The following is a 16,761-nucleotide window of genomic DNA, read 5'->3' on the forward strand; positions in this document are numbered from 1 at the left end:
CTCTTGCTCTCAGCAAACCTCATGGTAATTAAAACAATCAAAGGATGTTCAGGTCTAGAAAGGGGCAGCAACCCCAAGTTTGATGCCACCAAAACAGAGCAATTATTTGTAGTAATTAACTATTATGGGAGGCCCTGGGCTAAGTGCTTTCTCTAAATTATCTTACTTGACCTCAAACAGTCCTTTGAGTAGGTTCTATTATTAATCCCGTTTTCCAGATGTGGAAATGGAGGCTTAGAGGTTATAAAGACATATGTTTCTCCCCACCACCCTGCCCAAGATTCTTTCTCTCCGTTTTCTTGTTAATAGCACCCCTTTCCTTAGGGGAAATCTTGTGCCCCACTCCCTTTAACTCCGTATCCTTAGAATATGCTGTTCTTCTTTTTCAAAGGGTGTGAATAAGTAACTCAGGCTCAGGCAATCTGAGAGTGGTGATTCTGATTGGGGTTCTTTGCATGGATTTTTTAGCAGGACATTGAGAGAGAAGTTTTCTATTTCTTCTAGGGTCACTAACATGGAAAGGGGGAAGTCTTGACCACATGCCTCTCTCTTCCTGCAACATGGAGGAATCCTGTCATAAAAGAAAATGAGACGCACACCAAGAGAAGCATAGCCAAGAGATGCAGTGAAAAAATATCAATATATTTTGAGTCTCTAAGGCCAGGTCCCTCTCTAGAGTGAGACAAGAAAAAGCCCATTTTTGCTTACTTGTTTGAGTTAGAGTTTTGTCATTTGTAACTAAGAGAGTTAATATTTGCCCACAATTATGCAATTAAGGAGATCACAGAGCTGGTTTTAAATCCATGCTGGTCTAGCTCCAAAACCTATGCACTATGTAATACTTTGTCCATCTTATATTGCTACAAGCCAGACATTTTAATTTAGTCAGTTACTAACCCAAAGAAAAGGTTAGGAATGGGGATGAGCACAACTGACAGGCCTACCTAATCCCAAATACTCAAGCTTGTGTCCAAAGTGTGAGGAAGAACAGAATACGCCCGCATTTTCACAGAGAAAATAAAGCATTTCTTTTTCTCCTAGAATAAATCACTACAGATGGTAATACGAGTTCTACGAGAGTTACTGAATATTTCCTGTGACTTTGGGTGTAAATATCATCACCTAAACTGAGTGATCTGATACAGCAGACTGAGGCAATGACTGCCAGTGATTTACAAGGATGACTAAGAGGTTGAAGAATGACCCAGAACTACAAATGCAGCTCAGTAATTATTCGTTGGTAGAATCTGACCTGGGCCCGTGGGTCCCCACGTAGTTTTCCATGTTTCGCAGTGTTTGAGGACAAGCAAACCTCAACATGAAACACTCTGTCACCCCTTTCCTGTTCCATATTTGTACTGACAGCTGAATGACTAAGAGTTACCATCATGTAAAGTTCAAAATAAATTATTATAATATAGCATTTAATAAATAGAGCAAAAATTATTGCAAATACTAGGAGACACTGACAAAGACACATGCACGTACACTTCTCCATCTATCAGACATCTATTGCCCATTTTTCAAGTCCCCAATCATCACTTAAAATATTTACCCTTAAATTCAAAATTACAAAAGGTTCCGTGTGCCTACTGTGATTGTAATAAAAGTAGAAATTAATAACTAAAGTAACTGCAAAAATGATGTGGCAATTAAAAACCTCCTCCTAAAAAGAACCTGGGTGAAATAGGAAGTATCAAAATAGCAGTTTCAGAATGGTTGAGACAAGCAATTGTTAGAACATTACAAATCTAAATTCATGATTTACAACTAAAGATTTACTTAGATGCAAACTCATCTCTATAAATAAGAAAGAATGAAAAGGGCAACAAAACCTTTAGGACACAAAGTTATAAAAGGGACAATAAAACAAACCTAAAGAATGATGAGAAAGTAACTGATAATAAATGAAAGTTCAGTTAATACTTTAAAATATGTGTGCATGTGTAATTTAAAACAGTAGAATTAATAAACTGAAGGTTGATTTTTGGGAGGCAAGATTGGCAAATCAATACCTAATAGAAAAGTGATAGATAATTTTTGCTTTGAATATAAAGAGCAGGACAATGATATTGGTCTAATTATGCAAGCAATAAATGCTCAATAATAACAAAAATTAGAAAATAAGAGCAAAACAAGATCATTTAATAGTTTAACACCCCCATTTTACTTATAATACACTCGTTTAAAATAATTAATTTCTTTCCCCCACAGCATTATCTGTACCCTTTACCACTGACATCCGCAGTCTCTCATCATCTAAGACTGCTCATCTTAGAAATATCACTGAAGACTTGTTCCATTAATCCTCTGAACCATCATGTGTATTTTGACCTTGACACACCCAATATACAGCTAAGACCTTCCTGCCTGGAAACTACAGAAACTTCTGAGCTGGTGCATCTGCCCTGACGGTCTCCTCTTTCTGGTCCATTTGGCACACCGCCCACTAGGAGCTCTGGTCCTAGGCTGGAGCAAAGCAGCCATTGTCAAGAGCCTGGCTGTGAGCGGGCGGAATCGCGGTGCAATCTCCACTCCTCTCCTTTCTCCCACTCTCCGATTTCCTGCTTGTGTCTCCCACGGGCCAACTAGAAACCGGAGGGCCAGGGAGCCAGGACGGTGCAGTGTTTTCATCTGTGCGGGTCAGTTTCTGCAGAGACTGGCAGAGCTGGGAGGAGCCACTGGAGGGACAGATGGAGACTAACCAGTTGGCTAGAAGCCCCTCTCCTCTCCCTCTCGTCCCCTGAGAGCTAATATGGCCTCATTGAATTTCTCCCTCTCCCTCTTGCCTTTGTAGGTTGTTTTCTTTGGCAGGAATCCCTTCACCGCATGTTTTTTTTTTTTAGCCTAGCAAACGCTCAAAACTTCAAGATCCAGCTCAAATGTCCCTGCTGTCTCTTTCACACACCGCCCCCCCCACCCCCACCCCCCACGCAGAGGAAGCAAGAGCCTCGGAACAGGACAAAGGATCCTAAAGTCAGGTCCTCCATCTGCCAGTTGACGGGATCTTAGGTGAGGTGTTTTCTCCGATTTTACGTTCTCTCTTGCAAAAATCAGAGTGGGAATACCGGCCTTGATAGCCCTTTCCCAAGGATTTCTGAAAGGATCAAGTAACATAAAATGCTCCCTAAAATGCAAATCATTCTACACATTTAATTTTGTTGTTGCTCTTCCCACTGCTTAGACTTTTTTCTATTTGTTCAGATTGATCAGCGCGCACGGTGCGAACATCAACTTTGGTAGCGTTCAAAGAGAATTTTACTTCCCACTCTTTTTTCTTCCTTTCTATAGCTCCCCTTTCTCCTATTCGCTTCCTTTTCTTTTTCTTTCTCCTTTACCGCTTGTTGTTTACACCTGAACACAGGTATCTCACGGCATTGGTTAACTTTGCAGGTACTCTTGGCAGTTAAAGAGGATAGATCATTTAATAATGAGGTAGACCGGACCGGACCGGACTGGACCGGACCAGACCAGACTCCATTCTAAACTGCAAAGTTCCGGGAACCGAGGATTGGGGCAGTCGGAAATGCCCGCACCTCGCAAGCGCCGCTGCAGGCCTGGTGGGCGGGGCCCGACCCAGCGGACGGGGCCCGACCGGGGCCGCCGCAGCCCGCGCCACAACCCGCGCTTGCTCAGGGCCGGAAACCTAGGCGGGGACGCGCACGGGCGGGGCCGGAACTCCGGGCCTGGATCACCGAGGGGCCAGGACTACAACTCCCGACGTGCCCGGCGGCTAAAAGCGGGTCCCTCCTCTGGCTCGCGTCCTCCTTCTTTCCTGTTCTTGTGACAGAGATTGATGTTTGAGAATCGCGTAGTAGTAAATCTAGAACGACGGGAAGGTTCTCTGGTGACCGGAGTTCGAGAACAGTTCACGGAATGCCTCTCACTTGTCAGGGGCGTTCGCTTCGGCGTCGCGGAACCGGCGGTCCGCCCCGCTGGGTTTCCGAGGGACATTAATTGTGGCCGGACGCTGTGGCGCGGCGGTTTAATTCTCCGGCGGCGGCTGGTAGAGCCGGACGTGATGGTCCTGACCGGGCTCATCAGGAAACTCGGTAACACTTTGAGACCCTGTGCTGCCCCTTGTTCGAGTCGCGCTCTTGTCGTGGTCACTTGCCGAGAACGGCCGTGTCAGGTCCCCCGGTCGGGCCATCCCGCGACTGTTGTCCTTGTCTGGGCATCGCCTGGGCAGCCCCCGGGCACTTCTCGCGTCCCCAAAGCACGGCGGCCAGCCCCTGGAAAAAGTAGCTTATTTCCTTCTTTACCTTCGCCCTCGCCCCCGCGTAAATAACAGTTTTAGAAGGAATTCTGGGTGGGAGTCCCTTTGGAGTCGGAAAATAAAATAGCTTTGTGATGGACGTCTTTGACAGGTCATCAGCTGACCGAGATCAGGGAACGCGCTCTCAAGAATATTCTCTGCAAGGTTGAGCACAACCTCATCTGCTACGCTGATCTAATTCAGGAGAAGCTGCTTTTTCTCCATTTGCTGGAATGGTTCAATTTCCCAGTTGTTCCAATGAAAGAAGAGGTTCTGAACCTGTTGAGAAGTTTGGTTCAGGTGGGATCATTTTGAAAGAAAAAAAATAATGAGACCCTTGAATGTTTTTTTAGATATTTAAATGTAGCGTTTGTTGAAGGTTTAGTAAACGGGGAGTTTTTAAATTTTGAAAACAACTTGGGACGTTGCATTTTAATTCAACTGGGTATATTTGGCTCATCTTCCTTTTCTTTGTTTGTGATACTGAATTTCACATCATCTCTGTTATGCTCTGAGGTAGTGCCCTTCAGAGTTCCTAGTAGGTTCTGATTTTTGGTTAGTATTTGGAGATTAGTATTTGTCCTTCTGTTTTTCCTTATGTTCTAATATTTACATGTTAAAGATTTGATGTATTTGTATGAAAAAACACATTTAAGAATAATGTTACAGACTAAGATTAAAAGCACAAGTATGTTAAGTTGCTTTTCCGATATCTTTCACATTTATGTTTCTCTTCCTATTTCAAGAGTAGTTAGCTATCTGGGTCATATGTCAAAGTGCAAGTTTAAATTTTGAGAACTAAATCACTGTAGGATTGGATTATTACTTTGGCATACTTTTGATTTATGGCATACATTTTTATGCTTATGGACTTGGGTGGGCAAGTTAAAAATATGGAATATTTTGAGAGTAGAGAATAAAAAACAGTTGCGTTATTTTACAGTTTTTGCCATGTCAGTGGTAGAGTTAATATTTCAATTTAAGGCACAATATTAATCATATTTTAATTTTCTGGCTGCCAAAGCAAATACCATGCAGTGGGTTGGCTTAAATAATGGGAATTTATTGATTCTTGGTTTTGAGGCTTGAAGTCCAAATCAAATCCTTGTCAAGGCGATAATTCGTTCCCGAAGACTGGCTTTCTAGGGCTGGCTGCCAGTGATCCTTGGTCCTGGGCTTCTCTTGACACTGGCAATGCACATGGCTACCCCTCCAGTTTTGTTGACTTTCAGCTTCTGCTGCTCCCTTTGTGGCTTGCTGTTTGTCTGTCTGAATTTCCTTCTGCTTATAAAGGACCCCAATAATAAGGTTAAGACCCATCCTTATTGAGTTGGGCCACACCTTAACTGAAGTAACCTCATCTCAAGGTCCTGTTTACAAAGGTTCACACCCAGGGGAAGGGATTAAGTTTAAGAACATGTTTTTCTGGGGTACATAGCTCCCAACTACCACTAGCCCATCTTTACAATTTTCTAGTTAGACAGTGAAATTAAACACAAACTGACAAACATCTCTGTTGAGTTCATAGATAAACAGACCCAAGAGCAAATGAAATTGATTTGTATATCTTTAGAGTTTGGAAACTTTACCGTTTGCTCAAAATTGTGAGATTTTTCCACTGAAGGTCAAGGTGATAAGATGATGACTTTATAAATGTACAGTGACGGTGTTGTTCACCTTCTTTAAATTTTATATTTGTTTTTATACAGATGTGGTTAAACAGGTAACTATTAGTTATCCTAAATCAAATGGTAAGCTGCTTTTTGAGACATAAAGAGAGCTTTATTACAATTTTCACTGCTGTGTTTATCAACTGGTATTCATATAATTTAAAATAAAACACTTATTGTCCACTTTCCATATTATAAAAGCAAATCTTGTTCAATATGGACTATACAGAAAGTAAAAGAAGTTTTAAGATTATAATGGTTACCCATGGTGACATTGCTGAGAGGTAACTACTTTTAATATTTTGGAATAGACCCTTACAAACTTTTAAAATAGGATCATACCATATTTACAGCTTTGTAACTGCTTTTCAAAAAGATTTAAAACATCATGAATATTTTCCTACATCCTTAATATTGAAGGTCATGATTTTTAATGACTATATTATTTCATAGTACGAGGATACCATAATTTTCCAAACTCCATTGTTAAAGTAACTGTTTTTTACTTTTTGCTATTTTAAATCATGCTGTGAGAGGAACATTTTCTTCACATGAATGATTTTTTCCTTATGATTGATTTCCAAAAATGGAATTCATGAGTTAAAGGGTATGAACTATTCAAGACTTTTAATACATGTTACCAGATTGAATATTGGAACACATCTATTAGTTACACTTCCAACATTAGTGGGCCATTTATCCATGCCCTTGTCAATTAAAATTTTTGACATCCTGTACATGTGTTTCCTGTTTATGAGGCTGTAAACTTCTTGAATGAGATCTTCTGTTTGTAAGAAGTAGTAGTAATCAAACTGATGTCTTTGCTTTTGACAGGAAACATTGGAAAGTGGATGATGTGCATTTACTTACTAATAGATAGGAGTCTTTTAAAAAAGTATAGTAAAGATGAAGTTACCTCCTTCCTATTTGTTCTTAGTTCTATTTCTATTGTTGTTGGTTTTGAGAACCACAGCCTGCACTGTTTGTTTTCTTTTGTCCCCTTTAGTTCTTCTTTCAGGAGAATCTGGTCAGTTAGGTACCAGAGTATGATCAAGAAAGAGAAAGCATGTTTGAGGATCGGGGGTAAACGTGGAGGTAAAGAATTGATGGAGAGGAGTAGCCCATTTAGTAAATAAAAGAATAGGAGTTGATAACATGGATTTCTAGTGCTTGGTGTTTGGGCTTGATGCTCATAATTGTTATCAAATGTTTTATGTTTATCTCTGTAAATCTTTGTCCTTCTTTCTATGAAATTCTTTACTTTGGGCAATATCAGTGTAAGATTTAGTTTAAAAAAAGTGAATATCCAGTGTACCAAAAATAATTTCCTGTTTTGATTGCTTTAAGGCAAAGTTTTGAGATTTTGATATTATACGTTTTCTCAAGACTATCCTCTTCTTATTTTAGTATCCCCCAGCAGTCCAGCATTTGGTTGACCTTGGTGCAGTAGAGTTCTTATCCAAGCTTCGTTCTAATGTGGAACCAAATCTACAGGCTGTGATCGATGGCATTCTGGATGGACTTTTTATTCTTCCTTCAGAAGTTCCTGCACTTTATTCTACCTCTTACCAAATCAATCAAAGTGGTAATTCTTTGGAATCAATTTGCTACATTCTGTTGAAATATAAATATATTGGTTCTAATGGTTAATTCTAAGGAACATGATCTTAGATTTATTTAAAAAAAAACAGATACCTCCTACACACCCTCCCAATCTTATTTTTCTTGTGAGACATCATGACAGATTATTTCTTTAATAATAACAGTAAATTTTCATTTAGTTCTCATTACTATGTGCCAGACATTGTTTTGGAGGTTTTATTCTTTTTATTTTTGGACCTTGTTCTTCACATCAGGTATAATGATACATGCCCTAGTTCATTATTTTATGGGACCAAGTCAAAATGAGGTAATGCTAGACTTTATGAACTGCCAGTACCTTACAAACACCACAGTATGCTGATTACAATCAGAGTTAGAGAGAGATGGATTCAAGTCCCAGTTCGGCATTAGTTGTGTGACCTTGGCTAAGATAATTCACTTCTGTAGGCTCCAGTTTCTTCATCTAAAAATTAGGATCATGAATGTATTCTCATAGAACTGTTGTGAGGATTCGGTGAGACAGTGTCTGTACACTGCTTGGCCTGCGGCCTGATGTATGATAGCTGCTTCTTTGTGTGTTGTGGGGGTTATTTAATGGTCACAACAGTGTCTTGCACACGGAAGGCATTGGGGTGTGTGTGTGTGTGTGTGTGTGTGTGTGTGTGTGTGTGTATATATATATATTAATTTTGAAATAAATTCCAAGTTACAGGAACAGTTGCAAAAACAATACTAACCCCATACACAGAATTCCATCATACCCTGACCCCCCTCCCCCGATAGCTCAATCCACCAACTTTAACGTGCTGTCACATCGCTATTTCTTTCCCTCCCTCCCTCCCTATCATCCATCATCTATTGCTCTGTCTTCTGAACATATGAGAGTTAGCTGCACACATCCTTGAACATACACTATAATTCACGTATACACTTCCCATGAACAAAAACATTCTTTTATACAATCCCATTAAGCGCAGCTAAGAAGTACAAGAGATTCAACAATGATACAAAGCTTACATTCTATATTTCCTTTACCTTATGTCTCAACTGTGTCCCTTTGAGCCACCTGTACTCTATCCTCCAATCCCATCCAAGTTCATCCTTGGCCTTCAATTGTCATCTATGTAGACTGTTTTTTTTTTTTTTTTTTTTTTCAGTTGTGGAAACATATATACAGCCTAAATCTTCCATTGGGGTATATTTGAAGACAAAAAATGCACATGAAATTTATGTGATTGAGTAGTGAAGGTTTAAAAAGAATGTTTTTGGTTGCTTAATCTGATAGGCCACGTTTTGCTTGATACTGCTAATTGTACAACTATTGGGACTTCTGTTAAAAACAACAGTGGGGAGAGCAGCTGCCAATTATTGAGCTCTTTGTGGGGCGCTGAATGAATTGATTTAAACACATCTCCTTAAATCTTCAGCAGCTCTTTGAGGTATTATTCTCATCTTGTACTATTTTATTCTTATTTTATAGATAAGAAACATTTTTAAATGTTTGTTGTTCATTAAAGTAACTTGCCCAAAGTATCCAGTTTGCTAATCTGTGGCAAAGCCAGGATTCTAACTTTGCTTTGTCTGGCTACAAAACCTGTGATTTTTAATATGTTTTGCAATCTCTGCCTAAGGCATAAATCATAAAGTAGAATACTGAATTGTAAATTTTCACTCTAAGTCCCTGCAGGTGAGATAGAGGAATAGTCTAAAAGTTAGGTCTAAGTTTTTAGTTATCTGTACTATTAATAGGAAATACTGGCATGGGCATTTCAAAATTATAAAATTTAGTTTTATCTTCTTCCTCATACTCATTGCAACTGAACTGCTGAATATTTTACTATGTGTGACAGGAAATTGCCAAAGATTTTGAGAGATACATTAGATTCCTTTGTTTCTAACAACTTTTTTTAATGGCGTTAATGAAAATTGAAGGGATCAGAAACTATATGATTGGAGAAAATGAGGGAGATGAACATGAATACTTTTTAACAGATTATTTAGATACATTGTAGATATTTTCATTCTAACTAAATTAATTGTATTTGCTTAATAGTAAAAGAGGGAAATAAACCCCTCAGTTCAAAATTGGCTCAAGATTCACCTTTTTTTTTCGCTGTTTAGGAATATAGACTATTCAGAGGAAAAAACTGGACTATTTTTCCAGCTTTAAAAATGTTCCAAAAACTTGAGAGAAAACATTAATATTTGAAGAGAGTAAGTCACTTTCAGCAAATGATGAATCAGTATTATGGTGCTATATATTCTCTTTTCAGATATGCCACAAGAACCTGAAATCTTAACAGGATATTTTCCTCAAGACAAAAGTAATTTCCAACACATGGAAGTGCCTCTGCGGCCAGCGGGTGTGTATTTGTTGGGAAATAAGTTCTGTTGACTGGGTAGATCTGAAATTAATTTCCTTTCCTGTTATTGTGAAGATATATTCTAAGTGGGCAAACATGGATGTTCCAGCACCAAAGGGAATGTTTCAGTTGCTGCAAATCAGTTTAGAATGTGGAGTGAAAATGGTAAAATTCTTTGTGATTCTAACTGTATTTGAGTATTTATGTGGCTAGGTGGTAAGATGGTAGTCATCAGGGCCTATGGAATGCTGATTCCTGTGGGGATCGCGTCACGCACTGGAGGAGTGTCATCCTTCGTTCTCCGGCTCCCTCGGTGCTACAATTTTTCGCATACTTACTCAAGCCACATACTTGGGAACATCCTGGTTTTTTCTTTGCCATTTTCCTGCCATCTACTTGATTAAAACATTCTGATTTTGTGCCCTCCCCCTGGAACTCTCATGGGCAGATCTTTGTGGGATTCTTTCCAGACTCTGCTCATATCATGATCTGAAATCGTGTTTTTATTTACTTGTTGTTTCCCTCACTGTAATCTTCATGATGGCTCTGAACTCTGCTTTATTCTCAGTGTCTGGAACAATGCTTAAAATATATTAGACATTCAGAATGTGCTCTGGCCGAGTAAATGAATCCTCATTGAATCCTGGTGAGACTGATAGGATTAGTTTCCCCACTTTACCATTTAGGACAGTGAGGCCTAGAGGAGTTAAAGACCTGTCGCAGGTGACCAGAGTAGGAAATGGTTAAGTATGCATGTATTGACCATTTTGTTGTCTGCATTGTTGAGATGAGAAGAAGTGACAAAGGATATTTCTACTGATGTCAAGTATTTAAATAAACTCAATTTGTAAGCCCTGTACTATTTAAAAGCTTTCATAAAAACTCACAGGTTGAATAACAGCATAAGAAAGAACAGAAACCTTGTTAACCTGTTAACATACTATACTTTTTCTCTCTGGAAAAGTTTTATTATGCTTGTAGGGAGTTTTGTTTTTGAGGTGAAATGATGGTTCTTTGTGTTTGTGGTTGAGGACTTACTTGAGTGACTATGAGAGATATCTGTAGGAAGTGGGTATCTCCAGGCCTGGTCATGATGGGTATTTGAGTGAAGCTGATGAAAATATCAAGGACAGATTGAGAGTGATACATTTTTTGTGTGTGTGAGTTGCAGTTTGTCTACAGATTGATAGTATGGCTTATTTTGGGTGCATCTTTACATGTGCAGTATAAGGCTGCTCTTTCCTCCACACATCTAGCTATTCCCTTAAGAAGTAAACCCTACTTTTATATTGGCACTTGGAAAGAATTTAATAATGCCATTACCTTTATTTAATGATACCATGCTCTTTAAAGCCTTGGGCAGAAAGACTATTTGCTTTTTGGAAGGGCTTATGTAGATATTATTTTGCACTGCTGCCTCCTTAATCTGAACAATACAAGATCTATTAAAGTAATTTGAATTGTGTAGTTTTAAATTATGTTGGTTTCTAGGTTTCTTTTCATCTTGTTTGATCACTGATATTTGATCTTCAACCTTATAGTCTTCAAGTTATCGTCATAGAGATTTGAAGTTAAAGGAGAAATTTAACATTTAATCCCATACAGGGTATTTGAATGTGACTAATTAATTATAGTATATGATTATGTAAATGTTTTCTTCAAACCCCAGTCCCTTTTACATTAAATTTAAGCTCAATGCTCTGGTCTGGTACAGGGGAAAATTTAAAACTTTAAAATATCTTTCATTATTGGTTTGTGCTTAATATTCTTTTCTCTATACTTAGTATCATATGAATTCTCTTTATATTATGCAACAAGATTTTTGTTATTTATCTTACAAGAGAACAAATTTGCAGCTCACCTTTTTGGTATATTTTAGGTAACTGTAAAATGTAACCTTTACTTTGGAAATTGTTTTAAAGGTACAGGCTTTCTCTCAACATTGAGACTCTGTCATATTTTTATTCTTTGATGCTTTAAGTTTTGTTATTCCATTAACAGTAAATCAGATCGTGAAGTGTTTGAAGTTTTCTACATTTCCTTGGCTACCCTTGACCATGACAGACAGACATGTTCTTTCCTCTAATGAAAGGTACAGTGCTTGAAGTATTTCATATATTCTCATTCATATATAGCCATTAAATCTGATAGTTACTGCTATTCATTTTCACCAGGAAAAAAGCTGCTAAGCATTGTGAAAGATAGTAATGGGAATATATGAATGATTTTTGGTATTTCAAAAAGCAAACCAGAAAGTTTATTTTTACTTTTAGTCAGGCTACATATCAGGTTTCTTTTTTTGTGGTTGGATTCTTGTGTATTCCTTGGTGACATGAGTTACCTCTTTTTGACCAGACTCTGATTGGCTATTGCTTATGCCTTTGATTAGTAAAAATGAAAAAATTAAAAATAAATGCATTCTTTTTGGTGGACAATATATTTCAAAACCTAGGCTCTATTAGAAGAACAACTATATGATGTTGAGAAGGTTGGGAGCCCCTGGTCTAATCTTATGTAATGGATATTAATTGGTTATTACCCTCAAAAGTATGTAGCTGAGTTGTCTGTTTTTGGTGGGAATCTGGAAAATAAAGACAAATTTGCTAGGGTTCAGGCCAGATACAAGTAGGGGCTTTTAAATGAGTTTTGATGAAGGCAGTTCTAAGGCATTGTAAATCCTCTGGGAACACAGTATTTAACAGAAGTAAGGTGCACAAGGGTAAGGGTGGAGGTGTTTTGGTCCACTAGGTTCTGAATCAATTCCTGAGGAAGAGGTGGTGATGGTTTCTAGTGCAGGCCTCTGGACAGTGCGTGGTAGACTGGACCTGGGCCCAGAGGGGAGTTTGGTTTCTTGGGGTGGGCATGAGCAACTGCTACCTCCCTAGGTGGGCAAGCTTTTTCTTAGAAGTGTTCCTCTATGCAGTAAGAGGGGAGTCGCAGCCTGATGCAGCTAGATTAGGGAAGAGAAGTAAGAATCGAATTCCTAGAATTTAACTCTATGTTACTATTATGTCTTTCTGCCTCATTTCTTAATTCATTTCGCAGATTTTCTTGAACTTTTGTCCTTCTACCTCGTTCTTCTCATTTTGTATATTTGTGATGGTTTCTGGGCTTCAGGGGTGAATGCCATGTGGCCCCTGCACTTGAGGAGGGTCTAGTGGGGGCTACAAACCAACAAGCAATTACATTCCCACAAATTACAGGCATGTGGAAGAAGCACTTGCCTTACTGTGGTTTTATTGATTGGGAAAGTCATGTCTCACCTGTGACCCAAAGGACTGTCAATAGAGCTCTTATGCCATTAGGTTAATTAGAGTCTGTTACACACGAACTTTTCTGAAACAGATAATACTGTCTTTTGTAGTTCTTTAAGAAGTAGTAACCACACGTTGATCTGGAACACCTGTGAACTCTTGAAGGCTGTTATCATGCAAGATTTTCCTGCTGAGATTTTCCTTCAAAGGCCAAAAATTGTTCAAGTGAGTACCCTCTATAATTGTTTTAGATTTAGAAATACAGGACTTTTAGCTGTAAAACAATGTATTCAAAGTAGGAGTCTTTGGGGAGAAAAGTTGCACTACTTTTCTCTAACTTCTTTGGATTGGTAGTTCCTCTGATAGGCGGTAGTCTCATTTGCCATGTGGGGTCCACTTTCGCTACCTTGAATTTACCATTTATAGGTCACTTAAAGGGGAGAATAGATTTTAGAAATTTAGACTGGGCAGCAATAACCCTTACTAATGATAAGAATAGCATTGTTTTCTTGTCTATCTAGTATGTTTAAAGCAAAGTGGTAGGTGCTGGGAAAATAGAGTAGCAATGAGCAATGCAGGTGGATCCTTTCCATTCTCGTCTGTTGCATACGAGGGAGAGAGGGATCCAGGGTGGGGGATTGGGCATGTCCACAGTGTCTAGTAATGCCTTAGCACCCTGCGCCACAGTCACAGGGTGGAAATGCACTCAGTGAATGGCCACTGTTAGCACAGGTGACAGCAGAGGAAATGCTGTTCATGACCAAAAATGGAGCAAAATGACTTAGATATTTAGATGAAAAAGACCTGCTACAATTTTTTAAAAAAACTCTGTAGCATGTCATGTCTTAGAGGAGGGATAATACATGTGTCTTCTCAGAATGGGTACTCAGCTGACAGATTTTAGAAATAAGAAATGCTGACTATTCTATTTACTTTTTATCTCCTTTTGACCCATCTTTTTGCATTCTGCTAATTCATTTCTGTGCATTCCTGTTGCTTGTGTCATAAATATTTGGTAGTCTATTTTGTTTCCCTTGATTCTTTACTTAACCTTCTTAAGCACCACTTCCTTCTTTCAAGTCAGGCACTTTGTTCTTTGTTGTTTCATTGCTCTTTTTCCTTCCAGAACCTTTTAGCTCTGCTGACACTGCCTTTTGGAGGCGATGGGAAACACCGCCTGGTGCTGCAGTCAGTGTCATGTTTGCAGCAGCTGTGCACTGGCTTGAGGCACAGACTCAACTTCCACCGAGACCCAGGATTTTTCTCCAGTAAACAAGGTATCTCTGTTTGCTTATTTGTTAGCCACTGGCAGTATCTGCAGATTTTTCTGAAAACTCCCCATTATGTACTGTTAGGGCTTACTGTTTATACAGTTCACAACATAAAATCCCCACTCCTAAACATAATCAAATTATCGTCTTTGAAAACAAACTGAATGATAGAACCACCCATGATCCATACTTTTTTTTGTTTGTTTGATTTTTTGATAAGACATTTACAGAGTATTTTTGTTTTTTCCCTCAGGCATGTGGAGAATTTTGTTGGAAGCTAGTATTCTGACTGTGGCTATTCAAGTGGGCCTATGAGCATTTTAGCAAGTTATATATTGTATTAATAAATTGTTTGGTTTGGAAAACATCAATTTATGTCTTATGCAAACTATATTTTTGTGCAGCATGTGATCTTGTCAAAGTATTAGTTGATACCAGAGCCAGACTTCTCAGGGAAAAAGCACCACCTAATGGCTAAATAGAGTACTGGACTGGCCTTGACGAAGCAGTATCTCTAATTTAGGATTTCTGTTCTCAGACATCATGAATATTAAATTACAGTGCTTTGTCATCATGCTTCACAATTAATCCCTCTTGTGAATTTCACTGATCCTGTGCACTTGAATATTTAAGCTTCACATTGTCTTTATTCTAAAACAGAGTGAGTGAGCTTTCTTCATTAATTTTTTGAGGTTTGGCATTATGCAAATGACGGATAACAGTGAGCTTCTGCTCCCCATACTTCCACAGAGGAAAGGCTCTAATGTTGATAAAAACAGTAGATGTCTCTGAAGATTTATTTACTTATTAAATAAATACTCACTGCTTACTATTGCCAGTCGATCTTCTGGTCTCTGGGGGATATGATCCCAATTAATAGAGACATTAAGCAGAGTACAGGTTACCTAGGGGAGGGGAAGGTAGGGAGAATGCTTCATGGGTGCAGAGTTTATGTTTGGGGTGATGGAAAAGTTTTGGTAGTGGACAGTGGTGATGGCAGTACAACATTATGTATGTAATTAATGCCACCAAATTGTATGCTTGAAAGTGGTTAAAATGGGGAATTTTATGTTGCATGTATGTTCCGATAATAAGAGTAAAAAAAAAAAAAATACATTTACTATTTAAAGAACAAAAACAAAACCCAAATACGGTCCCAGCCCTTATGAGCTTATATTTTAGAAGTCAGGGACAGGTAGTAAACAAACAAATAGATAAACAGATTAGTTTCAGATAAGGAGAAGTACGCAAAGGAAATAAAAAGGGTGATGCTGCAGAAAGCAACTGGAGGAGCATGGCTTCCTTTAGAAAGGATGGTTGGGGACCTGAGAGGTGAGAATGAGCCTCCCTGGGAGAGCTGCAAGTCGAGGACTGCAGGGAGGTTAGAGGAGGACACGATTAGCTTGAGGAACAGAAGTAAGGCAGTGTGACTGGAGGCCAGTAGGTTAACAGGGAGAGGGGAATGAGATGAGATCAGAGAGGGAGCCAGGGGCCAGATTATTCTGAGACTTGTAGATCTTGGTGGAGCTTTTATATTTCCTTTGACATGCAGTCAGAGACTCCTGGAGAGTCTAAGCTGAGAGAGCGTGATCCGGCATCATTCTACTTTGGTAGTTTCCTCTGGTGTTATAAGTGAATATGGTGGGCTCAGAGGTTTCATAGGATCGAGCCAGTGAGATGTGAACCTAAATGTGCCAGGTGAACACTTGCAGAGAGGGTTGATCTTTCCTATTTTTTTCCTCCCTTAGAAGCATTTTTACTATCTTAATTTTGTTTATGTTTTTTGGAAGAATGGCACATAAATGCTATGTAAACTTTAATCTGTTTCTACTGAGGGATAATTTTATTCTTTTTTTTTTTTTTCCAGACACGGTTTCCCAGAATTCTTCTTTGTCTTATTGTCATGAAGTAAGAGTTATTCATCATTCCCAGAACCCTTCCCCAGGAAGCAGCAGTCCTCGGCCTTCTGTAGTTGGGCGCACAGGCCAGCGTCCCAGAGGGGATGGCCAGGATTGGGATGCAGTGACTTCCAGGTGACTGGTGGCTGTGTCTGCTGGCAGTTAGAAAAGCTCAGTTAATGTGCATGTGTGTGTGCATTGTATGTGTTTTAATTTCAGAGGGAGATGATTCTTTTTTGGGTGTGTCTTTTAAAAAATTATCATCTCCGAAAGAGGACTTGTTTTAGACCAGCGATTTTCACATTTTTTGACCCTGATCTGCAATTAGAAATAAATATTATATCTCAACTCAGTACGCAGACATATACTTTGTGTGTATCTGTATGTACGTGTGTGTGTGTGCATCCAACCAAACAAAATGTTTTCAAAACTGCTCTGATTCTGTGTT

At 38.9% G+C, this 16,761-nt stretch overlaps 1 protein-coding gene across 6 annotated transcripts in view; it reads left to right on the forward strand.

Moving 5' to 3' along the window:
• The first annotated feature begins 3,449 nt into the window (after positions 1-3,449).
• Positions 3,450-16,761, forward strand: part of RTTN (rotatin) — a 214,614-nt gene continuing 201,302 nt past the window's right edge. For 4 of the 6 annotated variants that reach the window (XR_005212183.1, XM_037805750.1, XM_037805751.1 and 1 more), the window contains exons 1-8: positions 3,450-4,052; positions 4,368-4,555; positions 7,333-7,510; positions 9,801-9,890; positions 11,892-11,982; positions 13,255-13,369; positions 14,271-14,421; positions 16,283-16,448. Coding sequence is in view for 5 of the 6 variants with exons in the window: in XM_037805750.1 (XP_037661678.1) it covers positions 3,797-4,052; positions 4,368-4,555; positions 7,333-7,510; positions 9,801-9,890; positions 11,892-11,982; positions 13,255-13,369; positions 14,271-14,421; positions 16,283-16,448 (1,235 nt within the window). In the remaining variant the exon portion in view is untranslated. Of the gene's footprint in view, positions 4,053-4,367; positions 4,556-7,332; positions 7,511-8,845; positions 8,967-9,800; positions 9,891-11,891; positions 11,983-13,254; positions 13,370-14,270; positions 14,422-16,282; positions 16,449-16,761 lie in introns of those variants that run through there. The other 2 variants (XM_037805752.1, XM_037805753.1) reach the window with 2 other exon arrangements.

The sequence above is a fragment of the Choloepus didactylus genome, chromosome 16, assembly GCF_015220235.1.
Source record: "Choloepus didactylus isolate mChoDid1 chromosome 16, mChoDid1.pri, whole genome shotgun sequence".
Taxonomy (NCBI): Eukaryota; Metazoa; Chordata; class Mammalia; order Pilosa; family Megalonychidae; genus Choloepus; species Choloepus didactylus.